Raw genomic sequence first — 20,708 nt, forward strand, 5'->3', positions numbered from 1 at the left:
TAGTGTGTAATAAATGCAGAGTGTGTGTTAGTGTGTAATAAATGCAGAGTGTGTGTTAGGGTGTAATAAATGCAGAGTGTGTGTTAGGGTGTAATAAATGCAGAGTGTGTGTTAGGGTGTAATAAATGCAGAGTGTGTGTTAGGGTGTAATAAATGCAGAGTGTGTGTTAGGGTGTAATAAATGCAGAGTGTGTGTTAGGGTGTAATAAATGCAGAGTGTGTGTTAGGGTGTAGTGAATGCAGAGTGTGTCAGTGTAATGAATGTAGTGTGTGTAAATTTGTAGTGAATGCAGAGTGTGTGTTAATGTGTAGCGGATGCAGAGTGTGTGTTAATGTGTAGCGGATGCAGAGTGTGTGTTAATGTGTAGCGGATGCAGAGTGTGTGTTAGTGTAGTGAATGCAGAGTGTTAATGTGTAGTGAATGCAGAGAGTGTGTTAGTGTGTAGCGGATGCAGAGTGTGTGTTAGTGTAGTGAATGCAGAGTGTGTGTCAGTATAGTGGATGCAGTGAGTGTGTTAGTGTGTAGTGTATGCAGAGTGCATGTTGTATTAGTGAATGCAGTGTGTGTATTGTATTAGTGTATGCAGTGTGTGTGTGTTAGTGTATGCAGTGTGTGTGTGTTAGTGTATGCAGTGTGTGTGTGTTAGTGTATGCAGTGTGTGTGTGTTAGTGTATGCAGTGTGTGTGTGTTAGTGTATGCAGTGTGTGTGTGTTGTATTCGTGTATGCAGTGTGTGTTGTGTCAGTGTATGCAGAGTGTGTGTTGTGTCAGTGTATGCAGTGTGTGTGTTGTGTTAGTGTATGCAGTGTGTGTGTTGTGTCAGTGTATGCAGTGTGTGTGTGCAGGGCCGTCTTTAATAACGACTGCACCCTGGGCAAGCGCTTGCTTGGGCCCCCTGGGCCCTGCCGCCGTCGCCCCTCACTCCCTGGTATGCAATCACGGCATCCATCCCAATGCAGTGACGGCATTAAATAGAATGAATTTTATTGGGACACCCAATTGCAAGATTGGACTAAAGGTAGAACCCCATCTGTCGTGCAACTCCAACAATGCTTTGACAGGTGAGGCTCTACCAATTTCCCATGCTTGCAGGGTTGTATTTAGCACTGTTTTGTGTGTTTGAATGTAAGCATGTGTTTGTATGAAGTATGTTTGTGTTAATGTGTTTGTATGTGGTACTGGAGTTTGAATGCAAGTGTGCATTTATGTGTAGTGTTTGTTTTTAAATGTAGGAGTGTGCTTGTATGTAGTGTTGAAGTTTGAATGGAGGGGTGTATTTGTATATAAAGCTGCGGCTCAGATGCACAGGTACATACTCTGACACACAAGCAGATACACAGATACATACACTGACTACATACAGATAAGCAGGCACATACACTGACAGACATACTGACACACAGGTACATATATATTGACACACACAGACACATACACTGGTAGACGTACTGACAGACACACACAGGCTCATATACAGACATACTGACACACACACTGATCAACATACTGACACACATACACTGACAGAAATACTGACACCCACACACAGGCACATACACTGACCGAGATACTGACACACACACACACACACACACACACACACACTGACAGACACACTGACACCCATATACACTGAGAAATACTGACACACATCCAGGCACATATACTGACACACACAGACACATACAGAGACTGACACATGCATGCACATGCACTGACAGACATACTGACACACACACAAATATTTTGACACACAGATAGACCTACTGACACACAGATATATTGACACACAGACAAACAGACATACTGACACACAGACAAACAGACATATACAGACACACAGACAGATATATTGACACACAGACAAACAGACATACTGACACACAGACATACTGACACACAGCAGAGAACAGTATTCGCACAGGACCTTTTGTGTATTTGCCGAGTGGAGCCGTTTACAGAGCACGTCCCCTGGAGTGAGATCCTTATCGGGACGCACACCGAAAAGCCCGCCGTCTTCACCGGCAGCAGGATTTCTGAAGCTCATCGGCCAAAGTCAATCCACATCAATCCCAGCCAAATCCAAGGGTTCCTGCACTTTTCTGAACCTCATTAGACTGGTAACCACTGCATGAACTGTTCCTGCATTATATTATTATATATTTTTATACTTTTATAATTTTACCAATAAACTGGTTTATGTTATTTACATCCAGTTTGTACCATTGCTTTCTATATCTAGTGATACATTTTTTAAAGAACCACCTTAGCATCCAGTTCCACATACTGTATTGCTATTATAATTTGAACCAGATCTTTGATATATACAAAGTATAATATTTGGAGCAGATATCAACTACCCTATATCCCATTAGGGATAGAGTTATCTGCACTGCACATATCATCGGCTGTGTTATCCACCATTCATCTATTTCTTTTTATTTATTTTCATTACCTATTTTCATTTTTATACTCTATTTTATTTTTTATCTTTCTCTCTATCTTTTTTCCTCCTATTTTCTTATCTCTCTTTCTCCCCTTTTTTCTGCGATTTATTGGATCCTTTTTCTGTTTTATTTTCTCTCCTGCTAATAGACCTGCTACGCAAATTATGTGAGTTTTAAAGGCACAGCACACATTTCTGATTCCTTAAAGGCATAGTACACTTTTATATACTTGCAGTCTTCTACCGTTCACCATACTCAGCCAGTATCATAGGTTAGCTCCTGGTTTCTGCATACTATAGCAGAGTGTTCCATTTTTGTATAGGTTTTAGTGAATCCCTATTTTTCCAGTTTTTGAGCGACCTATTGTTAGTCGAACTCCCTCTCCCCTGGGTATTACATTAGGTATACCAGCACTATCCATACTGACACACAGACATACTGACACACATGTAAAATGTAAATTTTTATTACACAGATACATACACTGACTACATACAGATAAGCAGGCACATACACTGACAGACATACTGACACACAGGTACATATATATTGACACACACAGACACATACACTGGTAGACGTACTGACAGACACACACAGGCTCATATACAGACATACTGACACACACACTGATCAACATACTGACACACATACACTGACAGAAATACTGACACCCACACACAGGCACATACACTGACCGAGATACTGACACACACACACACACACACACACACACACACTGACAGACACACTGACACCCATATACACTGAGAAATACTGACACACATCCAGGCACATATACTGACACACACAGACACATACAGAGACTGACACATGCATGCACATGCACTGACAGACATACTGACACACACACAAATATTTTGACACACAGATAGACCTACTGACACACAGATATATTGACACACAGACAAACAGACATACTGACACACAGACAAACAGACATATACAGACACACAGACAGATATATTGACACACAGACAAACAGACATACTGACACACAGACATACTGACACACAGCAGAGAACAGTATTCGCACAGGACCTTTTGTGTATTTGCCGAGTGGAGCCGTTTACAGAGCACGTCCCCTGGAGTGAGATCCTTATCGGGACGCACACCGAAAAGCCCGCCGTCTTCACCGGCAGCAGGATTTCTGAAGCTCATCGGCCAAAGTCAATCCACATCAATCCCAGCCAAATCCAAGGGTTCCTGCACTTTTCTGAACCTCATTAGACTGGTAACCACTGCATGAACTGTTCCTGCATTATATTATTATATATTTTTATACTTTTATAATTTTACCAATAAACTGGTTTATGTTATTTACATCCAGTTTGTACCATTGCTTTCTATATCTAGTGATACATTTTTTAAAGAACCACCTTAGCATCCAGTTCCACATACTGTATTGCTATTATAATTTGAACCAGATCTTTGATATATACAAAGTATAATATTTGGAGCAGATATCAACTACCCTATATCCCATTAGGGATAGAGTTATCTGCACTGCACATATCATCGGCTGTGTTATCCACCATTCATCTATTTCTTTTTATTTATTTTCATTACCTATTTTCATTTTTATACTCTATTTTATTTTTTATCTTTCTCTCTATCTTTTTTCCTCCTATTTTCTTATCTCTCTTTCTCCCCTTTTTTCTGCGATTTATTGGATCCTTTTTCTGTTTTATTTTCTCTCCTGCTAATAGACCTGCTACGCAAATTATGTGAGTTTTAAAGGCACAGCACACATTTCTGATTCCTTAAAGGCATAGTACACTTTTATATACTTGCAGTCTTCTACCGTTCACCATACTCAGCCAGTATCATAGGTTAGCTCCTGGTTTCTGCATACTATAGCAGAGTGTTCCATTTTTGTATAGGTTTTAGTGAATCCCTATTTTTCCAGTTTTTGAGCGACCTATTGTTAGTCGAACTCCCTCTCCCCTGGGTATTACATTAGGTATACCAGCACTATCCATACTGACACACAGACATACTGACACACATGTAAAATGTAAATTTTTAAACCCACCCTCCAGTTTCCTACCTTTTGCTGGAGGGTGGATTCCCTGGGGTCCAGTGTGGTGCCTGAGTATGATGGGAGTGAGGATCCCCCATCCTCACTCCCTCCCAGCCGGCTGCCGGAAAGCAAGGGGCCCGGTCGTGGGGGGAAAGAGCGCCCGACCGGGCCCCTGCTGATACAAGCCCTCCGGGTGGCCCTAAGTGCATGGGCCACCCGGTGGGACTGGGAGGACGGGGGAAAATTTTTTACATAATTTTTTTTTTTAATTTTAATTAAATGGTTTCTCCCCCCTCCCTGCTTACCTTGTCCAGGGAGGGGGGAGATTCCATGATCCCTGGTGGTCCGGTGGGGGGCCCCCCGCTCCCCTTTACCGCAGAGGGGGCCCAGGCAGCACACAGCCTCTCTTCTCTCCTCTGTTCCAATAACTCTCGCGAGACCCGCGGAGCGTTGCCATGGCAACCGGGTCTCGCGAGAGTTATTACAAGAGAGAAGAAGCTGTGTGCTGCCTGGGCCCCCTCTGCGGTAACAGGGAGCCGGGGGCCCGCGGCTGCACACATGGATAGCGATATTCGCTATCTATGTGTGCAGGGAGGGAAAGTGGGGCCCAGGACTGCCAGAGCAGTCCGGGCCCCCCAGGGCCGCCGGGCCCGTGACAACCGTCATGGTTGTCACCCCCTGATGGCGGCCCTGATGGCGATCATTGTTTACTCATCCTTACTACCCAGGAAATGTCAGTTCTAAAGGAAAGGCACATACAGACGGATAATAAAAGCTTGAATTCTTTCCAGGTGAATCTATGATGTTTTATGTGTGACAGTGCCCTATCATGTGTATCACTGACAGCAATAGTAGGCTGGTAATATAAATTCAACACATGATCGGCTAATCCTTCTAAAGTCAGGCTTAGAGGGGGTAATCCCTTATTAACAGCCCTGAAAGATCAGGATTGCAACGAACTGCGCAAAGAATATTACAAAATGTGACTATTTCCAGCCCACTTAAATTCTTTAGATTTTGTATAAAAAAACAAACAAAAAACTTATAATCTTAAATACCTTTTTTTTTTAAATTAAATTATTCGAAGTTTCACAGTCTCTTTCTTCAATCCTGTTTTCCCGTTCACCGATCATTATGAGACAATGTGTAATGTTGAAACAGATTTCATGTTTAATCCCATTGTACAGTGCTACGGAATCAGATGGCGCTATATAAATAATAAAATAATAATAAGATACTTTGTATGCTTTGTATTCTGGTCATGTGTACAAAGTGTAGTGGATGGATTTTACGTATTCTTTAAAAATATATTTTAAAACAAATGTTTACCTTCACTTTTGTTTTTAATTAACGTTCACATATACATTACATTTATTTGCTAGTTACTATTATTGCATGAACTGATCAGAACTAAACTAGTTAAAATGACATATTCTACAGTGCGTTCTAATTATAGAATTAAATTATTTATATGTTAATTGTATGAATGCGGCATCTTCCTATCCGCCCGCACCTCCCATGGCTCCCCACTCTGTCAGTCCCTACATTGGCTTCCCACAAGATAAAGGACTCAATTTAAGATTCTGGTACTTGCTTACAAATCTCTACAATGCTCCTCTGACCTACTTATCCTCAGTGATATGTCCCGTCTAGGCCCATGCGCTCTGCCGGAGACCTACGTCTAACCTCCTGTTTGTACTCCCACATCTGATACTCTCCTTCAAGTGTTCTCTAGGGCTGCACCGTTCCCATGGAACACCCTTCCCCTTTCTGTTAGACTCTCACCCAATCTCCACTCCTTAAAAAAAATCTTTGAAAACTCACTTCTTCAGGAAAGCATATCAACTAAACTGTGAACAGCTTTCCCTCCCCGCACCCTGTTTTCTTTCCTGCAACTGTCATCATAACAAAACACTAAACCCTCAATGAATACTATTCTTTTTTTTTTTAACATTCTTTATTTAATTTTCGTAACGGACAGGTAACATCAAATATGCGTTATAGCTTTGAACATATTTGTAGGAACAATCATATAGCAATTAAACATTCGGCTTTTAGCTGTGGACACAGACAGTTACACGATTGCTAAGCTGCTAGAATAGGATCATGTTTCCCTGAGAATTAACAAAGAGTGATGTCTGCTTTAGCACGTTTGGAGGCGTATTCATATTTTTGTGTCCGCTGTTGGGGAAGTAGGAGGGGTGTAAACTCAGCAATTAAGCTGTCTCATGTGCTGATTGTGTGGGTTGCCTTTTGTTTGCACCTTTGGTCTCCATGTCTGGCTATATTGTAGTCTAGTGTTACCAGGGTTTGTTTGTAGCTCTGTTACCTAGGTTGTTTTCCTTCTCAGTTTTCTATTTTTGGTGTTGCGCCACTTTGACTCTCTGCTTGTATTGTGTCTGTCCCCCATAAGTACGTGTGTTGGTTCTGATTGTGTCCCTTAAAGTGCGTGTGGCTGGGTTTTAAGTGTATGCTATTTAAATGGCTGAATTTAGTTGTGATTTCGGACTGGCCTACTTGGTTTGTGCAAGATGCCTGGTCAGATTTACATCTGGTTTAGATGAGTCTTGGTCTCCGCCGGGTCAGTGTGTCTTTAGTTGGCTTAGTCACTGTTTGTATTCTCGTTGTGTCTCTACGTGAGTTCGCTGGGCTCTATCCCTAGTGTGGCAGGGAGTGTCCGGTTAGGTTATATAGAATTGTGACCATCGTGTTTGATTTAGCGCAAATCATGGGGTTGTCTGTGTTGTGGTTGTCTTAGTTATCTTCCCCAGTAGGTCGGGGGTCCAGGTCCTATTTCAAGTTGTGTTTTGTCCTGTCTGTTACTGTTCCCTCTCTGGTTCAGGAGAGTCTTTGTGAGGACAATGTTTAGTTGAGTTCTCCACGGTTTTCTTGCGAGCCTCCTCCTGTCTATCCTCCCTTTTGTACTATTGTTGGGTGTCTGTTCTAGCTTGGGTTAAATCGAGTTTTTACAGTGTCTTTTGTTTGTATGTCTCTGTCGTATGTCTGTGCGTCCTGGGGGAAGGGGTGGGGAAGAAGGGGAGGGAAGAGGAGGGTGTCCAGTCGTATGGGTTTATATGAGTGTGTTGGTTCCTGTGGGTGTGTGTCCTCCTGTCGGGTGGGCTTGTGCCCCCCGTGCCAGCACCCGCTGCTCTCTTAGATATGTAGTCCATCCATGGGAACCACGTCAGAGCACATTTGTCTGAGCGTCCCTGTAGGGAGGCCGTCATCATTTCCATGTTTTAAATCGTTTCTACCCTGTCAATCCATTGTTGGGAAGAAGGTACTATCGGGCTTTTCCACATTGTTGGTATGAGCGTTTTCGCTGCCGTAAGCAGGTGTACGATAAGGCCTCTTTTGTATGCTTTCAGGGGTATGTGGGTATGGTTTAGCAGCATCGTTAGCGGCTGGAAGGGGACTTCTGTTCCTGTGATTTCTTTGATCGTTCGATGAATCATCTGCCAACATGGTACGATGTGCGAGCATTTCCACCAAATGTGTATTCCTGTGCCTTCCTCAATGCCGCACCGCCAACATTCACCTGGGATCGAGTCATGTACGTGCCGTAGGACATCCGGTGTCCTGTACCAGTGCGTCAATATTTTATAGTTGCACTCTTGAAATTTGGTGCTTATGGACCCCTTGTGTGTCAGTTGGAAGATTTTTTCCCATTCATTGTCTGTGAGTACCACGTCCGTGTCCCTTTCCCACCGCTCCGTGAAACCTAATGGTTTTTTGTCTCCGTTGTTCTGGAGCATGGCATATAAGGTCGATACTCCATGCGTAAGGTGTAGCCTATCCACACAGAGGTTTTCTAGGTGCAGCAATTTACCTGATGGTACCGGAATTCGTCTAGTCTGCTCGGTCTGCGGTCTTGTAGCAGCTCTGCCAGAGTCTTTAGATTCGGCCCACCACACCATTGGCTTATGTGTAATCCGTAGCCCCAAGGTTCCTCAGGTCGGCTGGGCCAAGCCCACCTGTTAGTTTCGGGTTGTTAGTTATGGGTGTGAGCGAGTTGGGGGATGTTTTGAGTTTCTTGGCGTAGCGCACTCTGCAGCAGACCCTCAGCGTGGCATCTATCATTGGGTTATCTGTGCGCATGTCCCCATGTGTTGCTTCTCCTAGCCATAGAAGGGCGGGGATCTTCCCTTGTGCCTGTTGTAATTCCATGTTAACCCATTGTTTAGTATTTGGGCTGGCGTGCCAGTCGACCAGTCGATGAAGATGTGTTGCTTGATAGTACGTGATGATCGATGGCAATCCCGCGCCTCCCTCGGTCTTTGATCGTTCTAGGGTTGATCTCCGCACGCGTGCCGGTTTCTGGTTCCAAACGAACTGCCGGATGGCAGTCGATACCGATTGAAAGAACCCGCTTGGGATGGTCGTGGGTAGCGTTTGGAATAAGTATAAGATACGAGGCATGACATTTATTTTGATTGCGTTTATTCGACCGAACCATGAGATGTATTGAGTCGTCCACCGTTTTATGTCTTGTTGCAGAGTAGCTAGAAGGGGCGCAAAGTTCAGTTGGTATATGTGTGCCGTATCTTTTGGTAGCCAGATGCCAAGGTACTGCAGTTTGGTTGTGCATATTCTGAAGGGGTACTGTGTTCGGATGTGTTGCTGGAGTGCCGCGTCCCTTGTGAGCGGCATCGCCTCCGATTTATCTAGGTTGAGTTTTGGTTGGATACCTCGTTATAGTTTCGGAATGCCTCCAGGATCCTCGGTGTCGATATCCTGGGTTGTTCTAGGAAGAAGAGCATATCGTCAACGTATGCTGCCACTCGATGCTCCCTCCCGCCTATGCGATGCCCTGTGATCCCTCCATTTTGCCTGACCGCCTCGAGAAAGGGTTCGAGAGTGAGGGCGAATAGAAGGGGGCACAGGGGGCATCCCTGTCGTGTGCCGTTGCATATGTTAAACGAGTCAGTCAGTGCTCCGTTGACCCGTATGCGTGCCGACGGTGTGGTGTACAGCGCAGCTACCCAGGTTCGCAGTTGCGGTCCAAACCCCATATCTCCGCCATAAAGGTCCAGTCCACCTGGTCGAACGCCTATTCGGCGTCGGTGGATAGCAACACCATGTCCCGTTTGCTGGCCTTTGTTGCATGAATGATGTTAAGGGCTCAGATGGTATTGTCCCTGGCTTCCCTCCTGGGTATGAACCCGACCTGGTCTGAGTGTACCAGGTCTGGCAGCGTCCGTGCAACTCTGGTGGCCATGGCCTTGGCGAAGAGTTTTAAATCTGCGTTTAGCAACGAGATTGGCCGGTAGCTGGCGCAGTTTGTCGGGTCTTTGCCTTCTTTCGGTATGATCGTGACCGTCGCTCTCAGGGTGTCTTTGTGAAAGCGGCCTCCGTCCTGTATGGAATTGATTCCCGTCAGGAATCTGGGTAGTAGAATGGCCTTGAATGTTCGTATGTACGTGACAGGGAGTCAATCTGGTCCTGGTGCCCTGTGTGGTTTGGATGTTTTCAGCGCTCCCGCTAGTTCTTCGATCGTCAGGGGTAGTTCCAGTTCAGATTCTTGTTCTGGGGTCAGTTTACGGGTTACATGGTCTTCCAGGTATGTAGTAATCCGTTCCTGGTGGAGTCTTGCTGCTATTCCCTTCCTGTTTTGTGTTTGGTCATATAGCGCCGCATAGTATTCTCGGAACGCTTTTAGAATGCCCTCAGGGAGCCGCGTGATGCCTCCTTCTCTTGTGTGGACTTTGTGGACGTGTTGGGATCTCCGCTTCTACTGGAGCATCCTTGCCAGCAGTCTGACACTTTTATTAGAGTGTTCATAGAAATATCTCGATGTTTTCCTGGCGGTGTGAAGCAGTCCTTGAGATAGTATATCCCAGAGCTTTCTGCGGGTTTCCATGAGGCGGAGGGATGTACTGTCGTCCAGGGTGGTCTTGTGGGCATGTTCAAGTTCTGCTATTTGTCTTGTCAGGTCAGCAATTTGTGCCGTCCGTTGTTTTTTGCGCCTGGTGCTGCTTGTTATGAGGTGTCCCCGGATAATACATTTATGGGCTTCCCAGAGTGTCAATGGTGGCGTGTCTGGGTTGTCATTTGTCGTAAAATAGTCGGTTAAGGCACGGGACACTGTGGTAGTGAGTTTCAGGTCGTCCAGCAGGGAGTCATTTAGCTTCCACTGCCTTTCTCTTGGCTTGAAGAGCGGGGAGCTTGTGTGGACCAGTACCGGCGCGTGATCAGAATGGTCCATGAGGCCTATTTCTGCGTTGTGTAGTAGATTCAAGTATTCTTGGGCCATGAATATATAGTCTATCCGACTATATTGTGTGTGTGTGGACCGCTGAGTAGTGGGTAAAGTCGTGGTCTTCTGGCTGGTATGCTCTCCAGCAGTCCACCAGCCCCATCTTGTGCAGGGATCGTTGTGCGGCTCTCAGGCAGTGTGTGGGGATCGCACTTTGGCCCCTGGAGGTGTCCCGGAGAGGGTCCAGCGGCGGCATGTTAAGGTCTCCAGCCACTATCAGCAGGCCCTCTCTGAACCCTTCCAGCTTGGCCAGCGTCCGGCTTAAGAATGTGTGTTGTTTTCTGTTTGGACTATACAGGCACGCAAACGTGTAAACATGATCTACGACGGTGCCCTTAAGGAAGAGATATCTTCCTTTCGGATCTGCTAGAGACTGTGTACAGTGGGATGGTACTGAGTGGGCGAATAATATCGCAACTCTTGCTTTTTTGGCTTCGGCGTGGTTCGCGTAGTATCCCATAGGAAAGCGTTGGTTCTCTAGTTTAGGTGCGTCTCTGCCCCTGAGGTGAGTCTCCTGCAGGAACACCACAGACGCTTTCGCGCTCCACAGTCGGCGATGCAGGTGGGCACGTTTTTCTGGAGTGTTAAGTCCCTGGACATTATTAGACCAGTATGTCAGTTGAGCCGGGGTAAACCCCTGCGTGGCTGTCATCTTAAAAGGGGGGTCCGGGGGGCACCCCACTCGCCGCGGCACTGGAGGGATGAGGGGTAGGGGGTTGTCTTGTTTTTATGGGGGTCAAGGAAGGTGATGTGGTTAGGGGTCCGACTGGCCCCGTGGGTGGGGGTTGTACGGGTGTGACGTTGACCCTGTACCGGGTTCAAAAGTTCCTGGGGTCCGGCTATCCCGTGGAACCCCGGTTTTATTTACAGTTGGGTCTATCTCAGTGAGGTTCGGTGCCGTCGTAGGCAGAGGTGTTATTTGGTCAAGTAGTCAGTTGTCTTCCACCGTCTCCATCAGCTCCCAACCTGTCAGGGGTGTTTGTGGTCGCTGTGTCCATTTGTGTAAGTTTGGGGAGGTTGTACGTGTTTGTGTCCATCCGGTCCCGTCTGATGTAATGCGTCCATCTGTGTGCCCTGCTGTCTGCTTTCTGTTGGTGTGTCCCTCCCAAGTCCCCCTCACCTCCGTATGCATCTGTGGTTCTTTGTTTCTCCCTCAAATCGTCCTCTGTTGTTCTTAGGTCAGAGCTCCACATGTAGATTAGTGTTTGAGTGGGTCGTTGGTCAATATCATCCTTTGTGCCAGGCTGTGGCACTCAGTGAGATGTATGTGGGGCAGCGTACCGGTCTGCATGGCGAGCAGTGGCGTGGTTTGTGTTTGTCTGTGGTGTGGTTCCTGATAGGTTGGCCATAATATCGTTATTCAGGTATTTTGCTGGGCTGCTGTCGTTCTTGGCCGTCTTCTAGCCTAGTGGGTTCTCCCTTACTTGGGTGTACGCTTATAGGGGTCAGTGTTTTGCTATCGTGTTAGTCGTGTAGTATATCAGTGTTTTAGGCGTTAGCATTACATGCTGGTTCGAGGCTGGGTGCATGTGCGCATGGGGGGCGGGATTTCTGGCACGGGGTTTATCCGCTATGGGGTCTCCTTCCCTGTCCTATTCCTTCATAACATATCCGCCCCTTTTACCCCCTAGCCTGGCACTTATAATGACTCGCTTCATCCACTTCTCCCTCTTCTCTACTTGTTCCCCCCCCCCCCCCCAGCAGTTCCAGTTTTCTGTGCCCGTTCCATATCAGACCTCTCTTTTTGACTCCCTGCTTTATACCTTTTTTTTTTTTTTTAATTCTTTATTTTGGTTGTGCAATAAAAGTTAACAAACATTCCCGCAGTGCCACGATAGCAGTTGCAGGTGTGTCATAATATACAGCGTAATAATATTTAGTAGCACAGTTTTGTGAAGTGAGTGGTTAAGTAATTAGCGTCCTGTACCTGGATGGGTACGCATAAGGAATACCGTATAGTCATATGGATTAGACATATTAGCGTTTAGATTAAATTAAAGTATCATTAATATTTTAAAGCGAAAAAGAAAATAAAGGGAGGAACAACAAAACATCTTGCATTGTATATCCTGCAGTGTCAGCCCCTAGTTTGTATCTTGTATCTTGTGCGGTCAGCCCCTAGTTTGTTGAGTTACTTAGCCTGAGTCTTTAGTGGGCTCTAGGTGTTGCAGGCACTTTGTGCCTTTCAGTTCTCATATAGAGAACGTGACTGTTGGGTTGGGTTGTCTGTGGGCGCCCTCGCTTCGTCGTGGTGTTTTCTGTTGTTCCTACCTGTATGTCTTGTTGTATGAGTGTGGGTGTTTAGGAGGGGAGTGGTATAGGAGAGGTCAGGTTCTGTGTGGGATTCCGGGAGGGTCGTCTCTGCATGCGTGCGGCGTTCCGAGCCGCATGCGTCTAATGTGGAGGGTAGGTCTGCGAGTTACTCATGTGTGCATATCATCTATGAGGCGTCCTGCAGTTCAGCTCCTGGTGTGTTGTGTACGCACTGGCGTGGCTGAGGTCTCTGCAGTCTCCCTCTAGGTCATTTTGTGGCGCCCTGTGTCCCATGTTTGTAAGCCTAGTTGGAGGGTGTGTCTGAGAGTTACTCGCTGCTCGAGTGTCTCTTGGGGGGGACGCTCTTGTCCCTGTTGGTGTTGGTCTAGGCAATAAATCTATTCTAATAACAGTAAAAAATATATAATAATAATGAGCGTGATAAAACGAAACCAAATTTCGGTAGCATAGTCTCTGGACTTATCCAGTTCAGTGGAGATGAAAACAATGCAGTCCCAGTACTTGGCTTGGAGTAGGTACTTATGGGCCGTGAGGCCATCTGTAGGCATCGGGTGGCCCATTGAGGGTACCAGCCGGTATCTTCCGTCATCCCACTGAGTCCTTTGGGGGGTCTTGTCGCCCCCGGCATGGTGTCACTCCGGGTTGTTTAAGTCCGCGTTTCTGTGTAGGGTCAGGGTTTGCTGCCTTCAGGGGTGTTGTCGCTTGTTGCGCTGCGGTGTGCGGGTCCGGTAGCGGGAGGTTCCGCAGAAACTCTGTATGGTCTTCAGAGGCAGTCAGCGTGTGTATGGAGTCCCCCAGCGACACCACCAGGGTGCCCGACAGCCCCCATCGGTACCTGATTCCCCGGTCTCTTAGGATCCGGGTTACGGCTGCGAATCTGCGCCGGTCTAGGAGGACCGCAAAGGGTAGATCTTCATATATAGAGATCCTGCAATTGGCTATCAGCAGGTTTGGTCGTTGCCTGGCCCGGGCCATGATGGAGGATTTCGCGTTTATGTCCCTGGTCACCGCTATTATGTCTCGCGGTGCGTCTGCGGGTGCTGTAGGGGCCTTTCGGACTCTGAAAGCCGTGACCAAGGTTGGTGTTCCGCCTTCGTCCTTGAGTCCCAGGGCATGAAGTACTTCGCGGGCGAAACCTATTAAGGCTTCCCTTCCCACCGTTTCTGGTGCCCCGCGGATCCTGATATTCCGCCTCCGGTGCCGGATTTCCAGGGATGTCACAGTGCGGGATAGACGCTGCACTTGCTGGGTGAGTGTGTCTAACCGGGTATTAGTGTCGTCCAGCTTCTCCCCTCTTTCCTTATCTTTGACCTCTATGGTTCCCATGCGGTGTCTCAGGCCGCCAATCTCCTCCTGTACCCCGGCGAGGTCCGCTTTCCATACCTCCCTCAGGTCTCGGAGGAGGTTTTTGATGTCCCCTTTAGTGGAGGGAGATTTGTCCGAGTCCGAGTCTGTCCTCTGGTACACTCTGCCATAGGTCTGGGGAGCTTGAGCTCTCTCCTCGTCGTGTGACGGCTCAGAGTCGCTGGAGCCGCATGGGTCACCGAGCGCCATGTTTGCTCTGGCCTGTGAGGACGGCCTGTTAAAGGATAGGCGAATATCGGAGTGACCTGCACCCTCTGTTTGGGCGATTTTCCTATTTTTCCGCCCCATCTCTCTTAGGAAAGGTTGTGAGGTAGGTGAAGTCGTCGTGGATCATGCACTTTAGGGCTAAAAGTCAGGTTTTCTCTCTATGGAGCGGGAGCTCTGCAAAAGCACGACCGCTCAGTAGCTCAGCCAGCCACGCCCTCCTGCTTTATACCTTTTTATACTATGCTAGTGCAACGGTTGGAGTCTAGTATGCAAGTTTCTATATATAGTGCGTTAACAGTGGTTATGTGTTGTAATAGTGGGTGGCCATCAGCTTAGTGGTATACACTTACAGGTCTAGTAAACTTTGTACAGTAGATTTTGCCCCTCCTCAACAGCTTAGATATTCTAACACCCAACGCCCTTTCCACCTTAGATCGCACCCGCCCACGTCCCCCCGGATTCCCCCAGTCCATCCCCCCACAGTCCAGACCGCAATTCTCAATTCTTATGAGTGACCGTCGTCTGTTAAGGACCCGGTTGTTGTTGGCAAGGGATTTTTTTGTGTCTAATTTTTGCCCCCTTGAAAACCTTTCCCTCCTAACCTGGGGGGTGCCCCCTCTGCATGCGCCCTGGTTTGGGGACTTTCCGGGGAGACGCTTTTCCTGCTGTTAACCCCCAAGGTGGCCCCCCCTTCCCCACCTAAGTAGTTCTTGCACATGTCTCCCGGCTAATGCTAACAGGCGAGGTTTAGGGAGAGCACATACCCCAAGTTTGGCCTTCGTGTGATGTGGTCCAGACCATTGGGACCCCGAGAGCACATGGGTCAGGGTAGCGGGGTGCGCATCTTCGGTACGGTTCGGGGTGGAGGCCTCTGCTGCATGTTGAGGGTGCTTAGCTGTCTATTCTTCGGGACCTCAGGGCCTCAGGGCCTCAGGGCCTCCCCTGCGTTGTTGCGGAGTGGGTTCTGCTCGGAGGTTGTGTGCCACTTCCGACGGTCCCGTTGCCCGGGCCGGAGGACCCTCCAGGATCCAATTCGGGATCTGTATCACGGGCAGGCCTGCTGCATTCAGAAAGCGGGGGATATCGTTTGGCCAACGGATTATGTGCCAGACGTTGCCTGTCCTAGCTTGGAGGCTAAATGGGAATCCCCATTTGTAGGGTATCCTCCTCTCCTTTAGCATCCGGGTCAGCGGTCTCACTACTCGGCGAGCATCAAGGGTCATTGTGGACAGGTCTTGATAGAGGGAGACCTGGGAGTCCATGTATATGATCCTTTGTTGCGCTCTAAGTGCTTGCATTATTGTTTCTTTTAGTTGGAAGGATTCCAGCAAGCATATGATGTCTCTTGGAAGGCCGTCTCTTCTGGGAGCCCGCAGGGCCCAGTGCGCCCTTTCGATGCCAAAATCGCTGGGGGCTGTTTCACCTAAGAGGTGCGTGAACAGGCCTGTGAGGGCCTCTTGGGGGACTTCCCCCTCTGTCTCTGGGAGGCCTCTGATTCTTATATTCTTGCGGCGGCCTCTATTATCGAGGTCTTCGACTTGGCGGCGGATGTCCAGTAGGATGTTTCCTTGCCTCCCAGTTGCCAGTTCAGCTGCTTGCCTGGATTGGGCATTCTGTAGGCGGTCCACTTCCAGGCTGTCCACACGCTGCTCCAGCGCCGCCGTGATTTCCTCTCTAATGACTTCTTAGTTCCGCGACCATTTCCGCCTTATCTTTGCGGATAAGCATGCTAGCTGTGATTTTAGCCATGTCTGCTGATATTTGGGTCAGCGTGGGGGTCGCTGGTGAGGCCCGGTCTGAGTGTGCCACGCTGGAGACCGGAGAGGACGGCGTCGGCGTGATGGTGCCATCAGAGCCCCGCGGGCCCTGCGAAGTCGTTAGGAATTCGTCCATCGGGCCGGGGTTCTGTCTTGCTGGGGTTACACCTAAGGTACCCGCAGTGCCCATTCTCTTGTTTTTTTCCATATTTAGCTTAATTGCGATGCTATTTTACAGGGTTTAGCAGGTTGGGGCCTAGGAGCTCAAGTTAGGTGTGTCTCACTCCATCGGCAGTCAGGCCGCCTCTCTCCAATGAATACTATTCTAGCAACCTACTTTTCTACCCTACCCTTACCTTTTGTGTCACATTACCCCACTCCCTCTAGCATGTAAGCTCATTGAGCAGGGCCCTCAATCCCTCTGTTCCTGTGTGCCCAACTTGTCTGGTTAGAAATACGTGTCTGTTAGTCCACCCATTGTACAGCGCTGCGGAATTTGTTGGCGCTTTATAAATAATAATAGAGAAAACGGATATTCAGAGGTAAAGAAGGTCCTTTGCTTATAGTCTATGTATTATAAGAGACATAACCATTGCTAAAACCAACCGATATATATAAAGAGAAAAAATATGTACTCCAAAAAATGGCTTCTATTCAGATTATTCTAACAAAAGAAACTGAATTGCACCATTTATGACTGCCTGGGGCCGTCTGGTATTTCTGAGTCAAAGGCTAATATTTACCCAGAGCCTTTCACGGTTAATATTGAAGCAAACAGGTTAATGCTAACTTGTTTCAAAGAAATCCTTGAATTAAAAATCAATCCTATTGATCTTGTCGGTGTTAGCTTGCTTGCTATTGCAGTAAGCAAATCTATCAATGTGGCAGAAAACATCATTTGGATTCTAAGACATAAGGACCGCGTTTATTTTGTGATCTTGTCATCTTGCAGCCATGCATCTCTGGAATACCTTAATACATATTAACCACAGTCTGTGTTTGTTAATATTCTTATCCTTTCCCTCTGGTACAAGGTTGTACTAGTTCCGAAGGATGTCAGTTTCAATATGGCTGACACTGTAACTCGGGGAAGAGCCTTGTAAATCTCTCCAAGGGCACTTGCGGGCTATTAGGACCAGCTGGAAGATGCTTGTGGGCATCGTAGCTCCGAGCCAGGCAATACCATGACCCAAAGGAATGATTTTTATTGGTCTCTTCAAACAAACACCATCCATCACTCCGTCAGGGTGCATAAACTGGGAGGATTTATTAATGCCCTGATCTGTGTTTTAAAGGTTAAGACTGCAATGTTGCGGTGTGCGTAAAGATGACATTTTTTTTTAATATGCTTAAAAACATTCCTCCATTACTCTGTAAAAGGATGTGTTATAGCAGAAGTTCACCCAGTTTATGATGAGTTTCCTAAAATGATCAGACTTTAAACATCAGTCTCTGTGAGAGATTGCAACAGTTGCTGATTACAAGCATCAGCCTTGGTATTTAGCTGAACGATCTAGAACTCTCAATATGTAAAACGGTTCTATTTTACGACATGTTGAACTACTAGGATTTGGGGGTTTTGCAAACTTTCGTAGTGTATGTAGTTGAAAGTTGACTTGTCGTGCGATGAACAGGTAATATCATTGAAAGCTGCTTAATTTAGTTCCATTCTGATCAACGGGAAGTCTGGGGGGGTGGGTTAAGCTTAATTTTTACAGACAGAAAATGAACAATCATTCATTGTCGTTACATGTCTGTGTTACTTTCCTCCACTGCTTTTATTTGGAAGCGTCAATACATTGTGGAAGCTTCAGAAAGAGCAATGAGAGGAGAGCACTGGGCTTTATTAATTGTATAAACGTTTTCTACAGAAAGCATAATGCATCAGTTTTTGTCCGAGATTATAATGGGGTTTGAAAAAAAAAATAATGTCACCGTCTAGGGGTTGTTTGAAAGTAAATGTCATTAAACAAAGAAACAAAAATATGATAAAAGCTTGCTGATGAAACCACCCTCACCGTGGTCCTTTCCCCATGCTGCACCTCTACATTACACTGAGCTAAAAAACATTCAAAAATGTCTTTGGTGGTTTATTCAAAGACCAAAATTAGGCTAAAGGAGCTGAGCTAAAACTTTACTTTTCTTTTTTTCTAACAACATAGATATGTGCAAAAGGTTGAGCTTGGTGGACTTTTGTTCTATCTATGTTATTGTTAATCACTTAGGATCTGCAGAATTCTGAGCAGTCGAGGCCAAGATGACCTCTCTTACTGATCCAATTAATTTAGGCTATCTTAATACGGGCAAATGTGCTGTAAAGCTGACTCCGTTTAATGGGCATCACATCTGGAAAAACTGTTTTTAAAACAGAATCCATTACAAGATGTTAACTATGGGCTACGTACCTGATCACAATGTTAAAATTTAAATCCTCTTTTTCTGCCCTGAACCAGCTGAAAGGGATTTGAACTCATGCTCTGCAGCGTAACTGTGACACCACACAAAGTCTTCTATTTTCATTTGCACCAAGTACTACACTTGATGTGTGTTCGCTCTGCATATCATGTTTTTAGTGATCATGTTTCAGAGACTGTAGTCTACTACTACTGCAGTAGTGATATGTATTTACTAAGTGTCTGGTTAGTCTGTGTTATTACTCAATACATTAGTTTTCTAGTTTGAACACTGACAAAATTGCCATAATCAGTCCCAGTTATTATTTATTAATAAGATCACTTCTTGCCAACTGCTAACAGAAGTTAGATCTAAACATTGAATTGCAAAATCTGCCTGGTATGTTATGAAGCATCATTGAGCACGTCAAACTACATACTAATTCTAGCTTAGAACTATAACCGTCACATTTCTTTCTCCTTATATTTTTCTAAATTTGTGTGTATATAACTTGTGGAGCACATGAATTCTCACAACTTCTGAAATTTATACACCTTAAGATTTGAGTTCTAGGTTCATATAAAGCCCTCCTTCCGGGCGGTAGACTACATTGTTACAGGAAGCAAAGCAGTCTTCATAGGTCTGGTGAAAATATTAATATTACATAAAAAAAAAAAATGTTTTAGAACATTAAAACTGTTCAAACGTTAATGCGCATCTTTGAGAAAAATTGCTGAAGGACAAAGAATGTTATCTACATCAAAATGTAATTGAAGCACTGTAATACAGTCTTCGGAACATCTCAAATAATTAAATCTTTCAAATCCTACCCAAAATGATTTCTCTGGGGAAACTTTCTGTTTACTTCAAAGATTGTCTTTGTTTAACATTTTTGACACACATATGCCGAATATGATTTGTCAGACATCGTACACCTCTCACAATAAATAGCTGTGTGTATTTTAAGAGAATTCCTCAGGTAGTGCTTAAATTGGAATGCTGAAACTTTGGGGGATTAACAGGAGGTCTGCAGTTTTAGGACGGACTGTGCAGTACAAGGCAGCTCTCTTGTTAAAGGTCAGACATCATAGAGTATTTCATCATTTATTTTGCTGGCCATTGGAGGTGTTCTGTTTATTCTGAATTCTCTTAATCAAAAAAAAAAAAAATCTAATTGTTTTATTTTTTCCTCCACCAGGAAGGATTTGGAGCTCTGTACGATAGGTATGAAGCTTGAGGAGGAGCGATCATTAAACATGGATTTACAAAGAAAGAACAAAGAGTATTTGGTAAGTTTCTTTTTTTTTTCTGGGAGTGAGTTGAGTGTAAGATGGAAGCTACATTTTTACTCTGATTACATTGGCGGTGTGCCAAAATATTATATCAGACTTTCAATCTGCATCTGTACACACATCCGTTTGTCATTGTTTGATCCTGGGTGGTGACAGCAATCCTCAGTCATTAAATGATGAATGATGCGCAGTTTGCATTAGTGAAATACTTTGTCGTGATCGCCAAACCAAAATCACCAGGTCGGCAAAGAACAGTTTTTGTCTGAGAAGTTACTCCATTTTTATTTTTCCCGTTTTACTTTTGAATGGTTAAAGGTTATTAATCGATTAGGATTTTTTTGTTTTGTTTTTTTTTGTAATTAAAGAAATAGGTTTTGGAGTTTCTACAAAGGTATATCAGTAGGCTTCTTCACTTCACTGACTTAAAATAAAAAAAAAGTGAGTTTTTGCTAAGAATTTTTTTGCAGTATTTAAAAAAAAAAAATAGTGATACTGCTTTAATTAGGCTTTGAAGGCTAGTGATTTCTCGGATTGAATTTTGCTACATTTTTGTGAATAGTGTGATTTTGCAGTGCTTTGTAATAGCTATGAATTGACTAGATATTGTGTTTTTTTATTTGTTTTGTTTTTTTGCTGTAGATGTACAGAAAGGCCATTTTTTATTTAGCAGTC

General features: G+C 45.5%; 1 protein-coding gene across 1 annotated transcript in view; it reads left to right on the top strand.

Moving 5' to 3' along the window:
• Positions 1 to 20,708, top strand: part of LOC134611829 (myosin-16-like) — a 160,914-nt gene that overhangs the window by 36,028 nt on the left and 104,178 nt on the right. The window contains exon 5 of the mRNA XM_063456083.1: positions 19,943 to 20,033. Coding sequence (XP_063312153.1) covers positions 19,943 to 20,033 — 91 coding nt within the window. The remainder of the gene's footprint in view (positions 1 to 19,942; positions 20,034 to 20,708) is intronic.

Source organism: Pelobates fuscus, chromosome 5 (assembly GCF_036172605.1).
Source record: "Pelobates fuscus isolate aPelFus1 chromosome 5, aPelFus1.pri, whole genome shotgun sequence".
Taxonomy (NCBI): domain Eukaryota; kingdom Metazoa; phylum Chordata; class Amphibia; order Anura; family Pelobatidae; genus Pelobates; species Pelobates fuscus.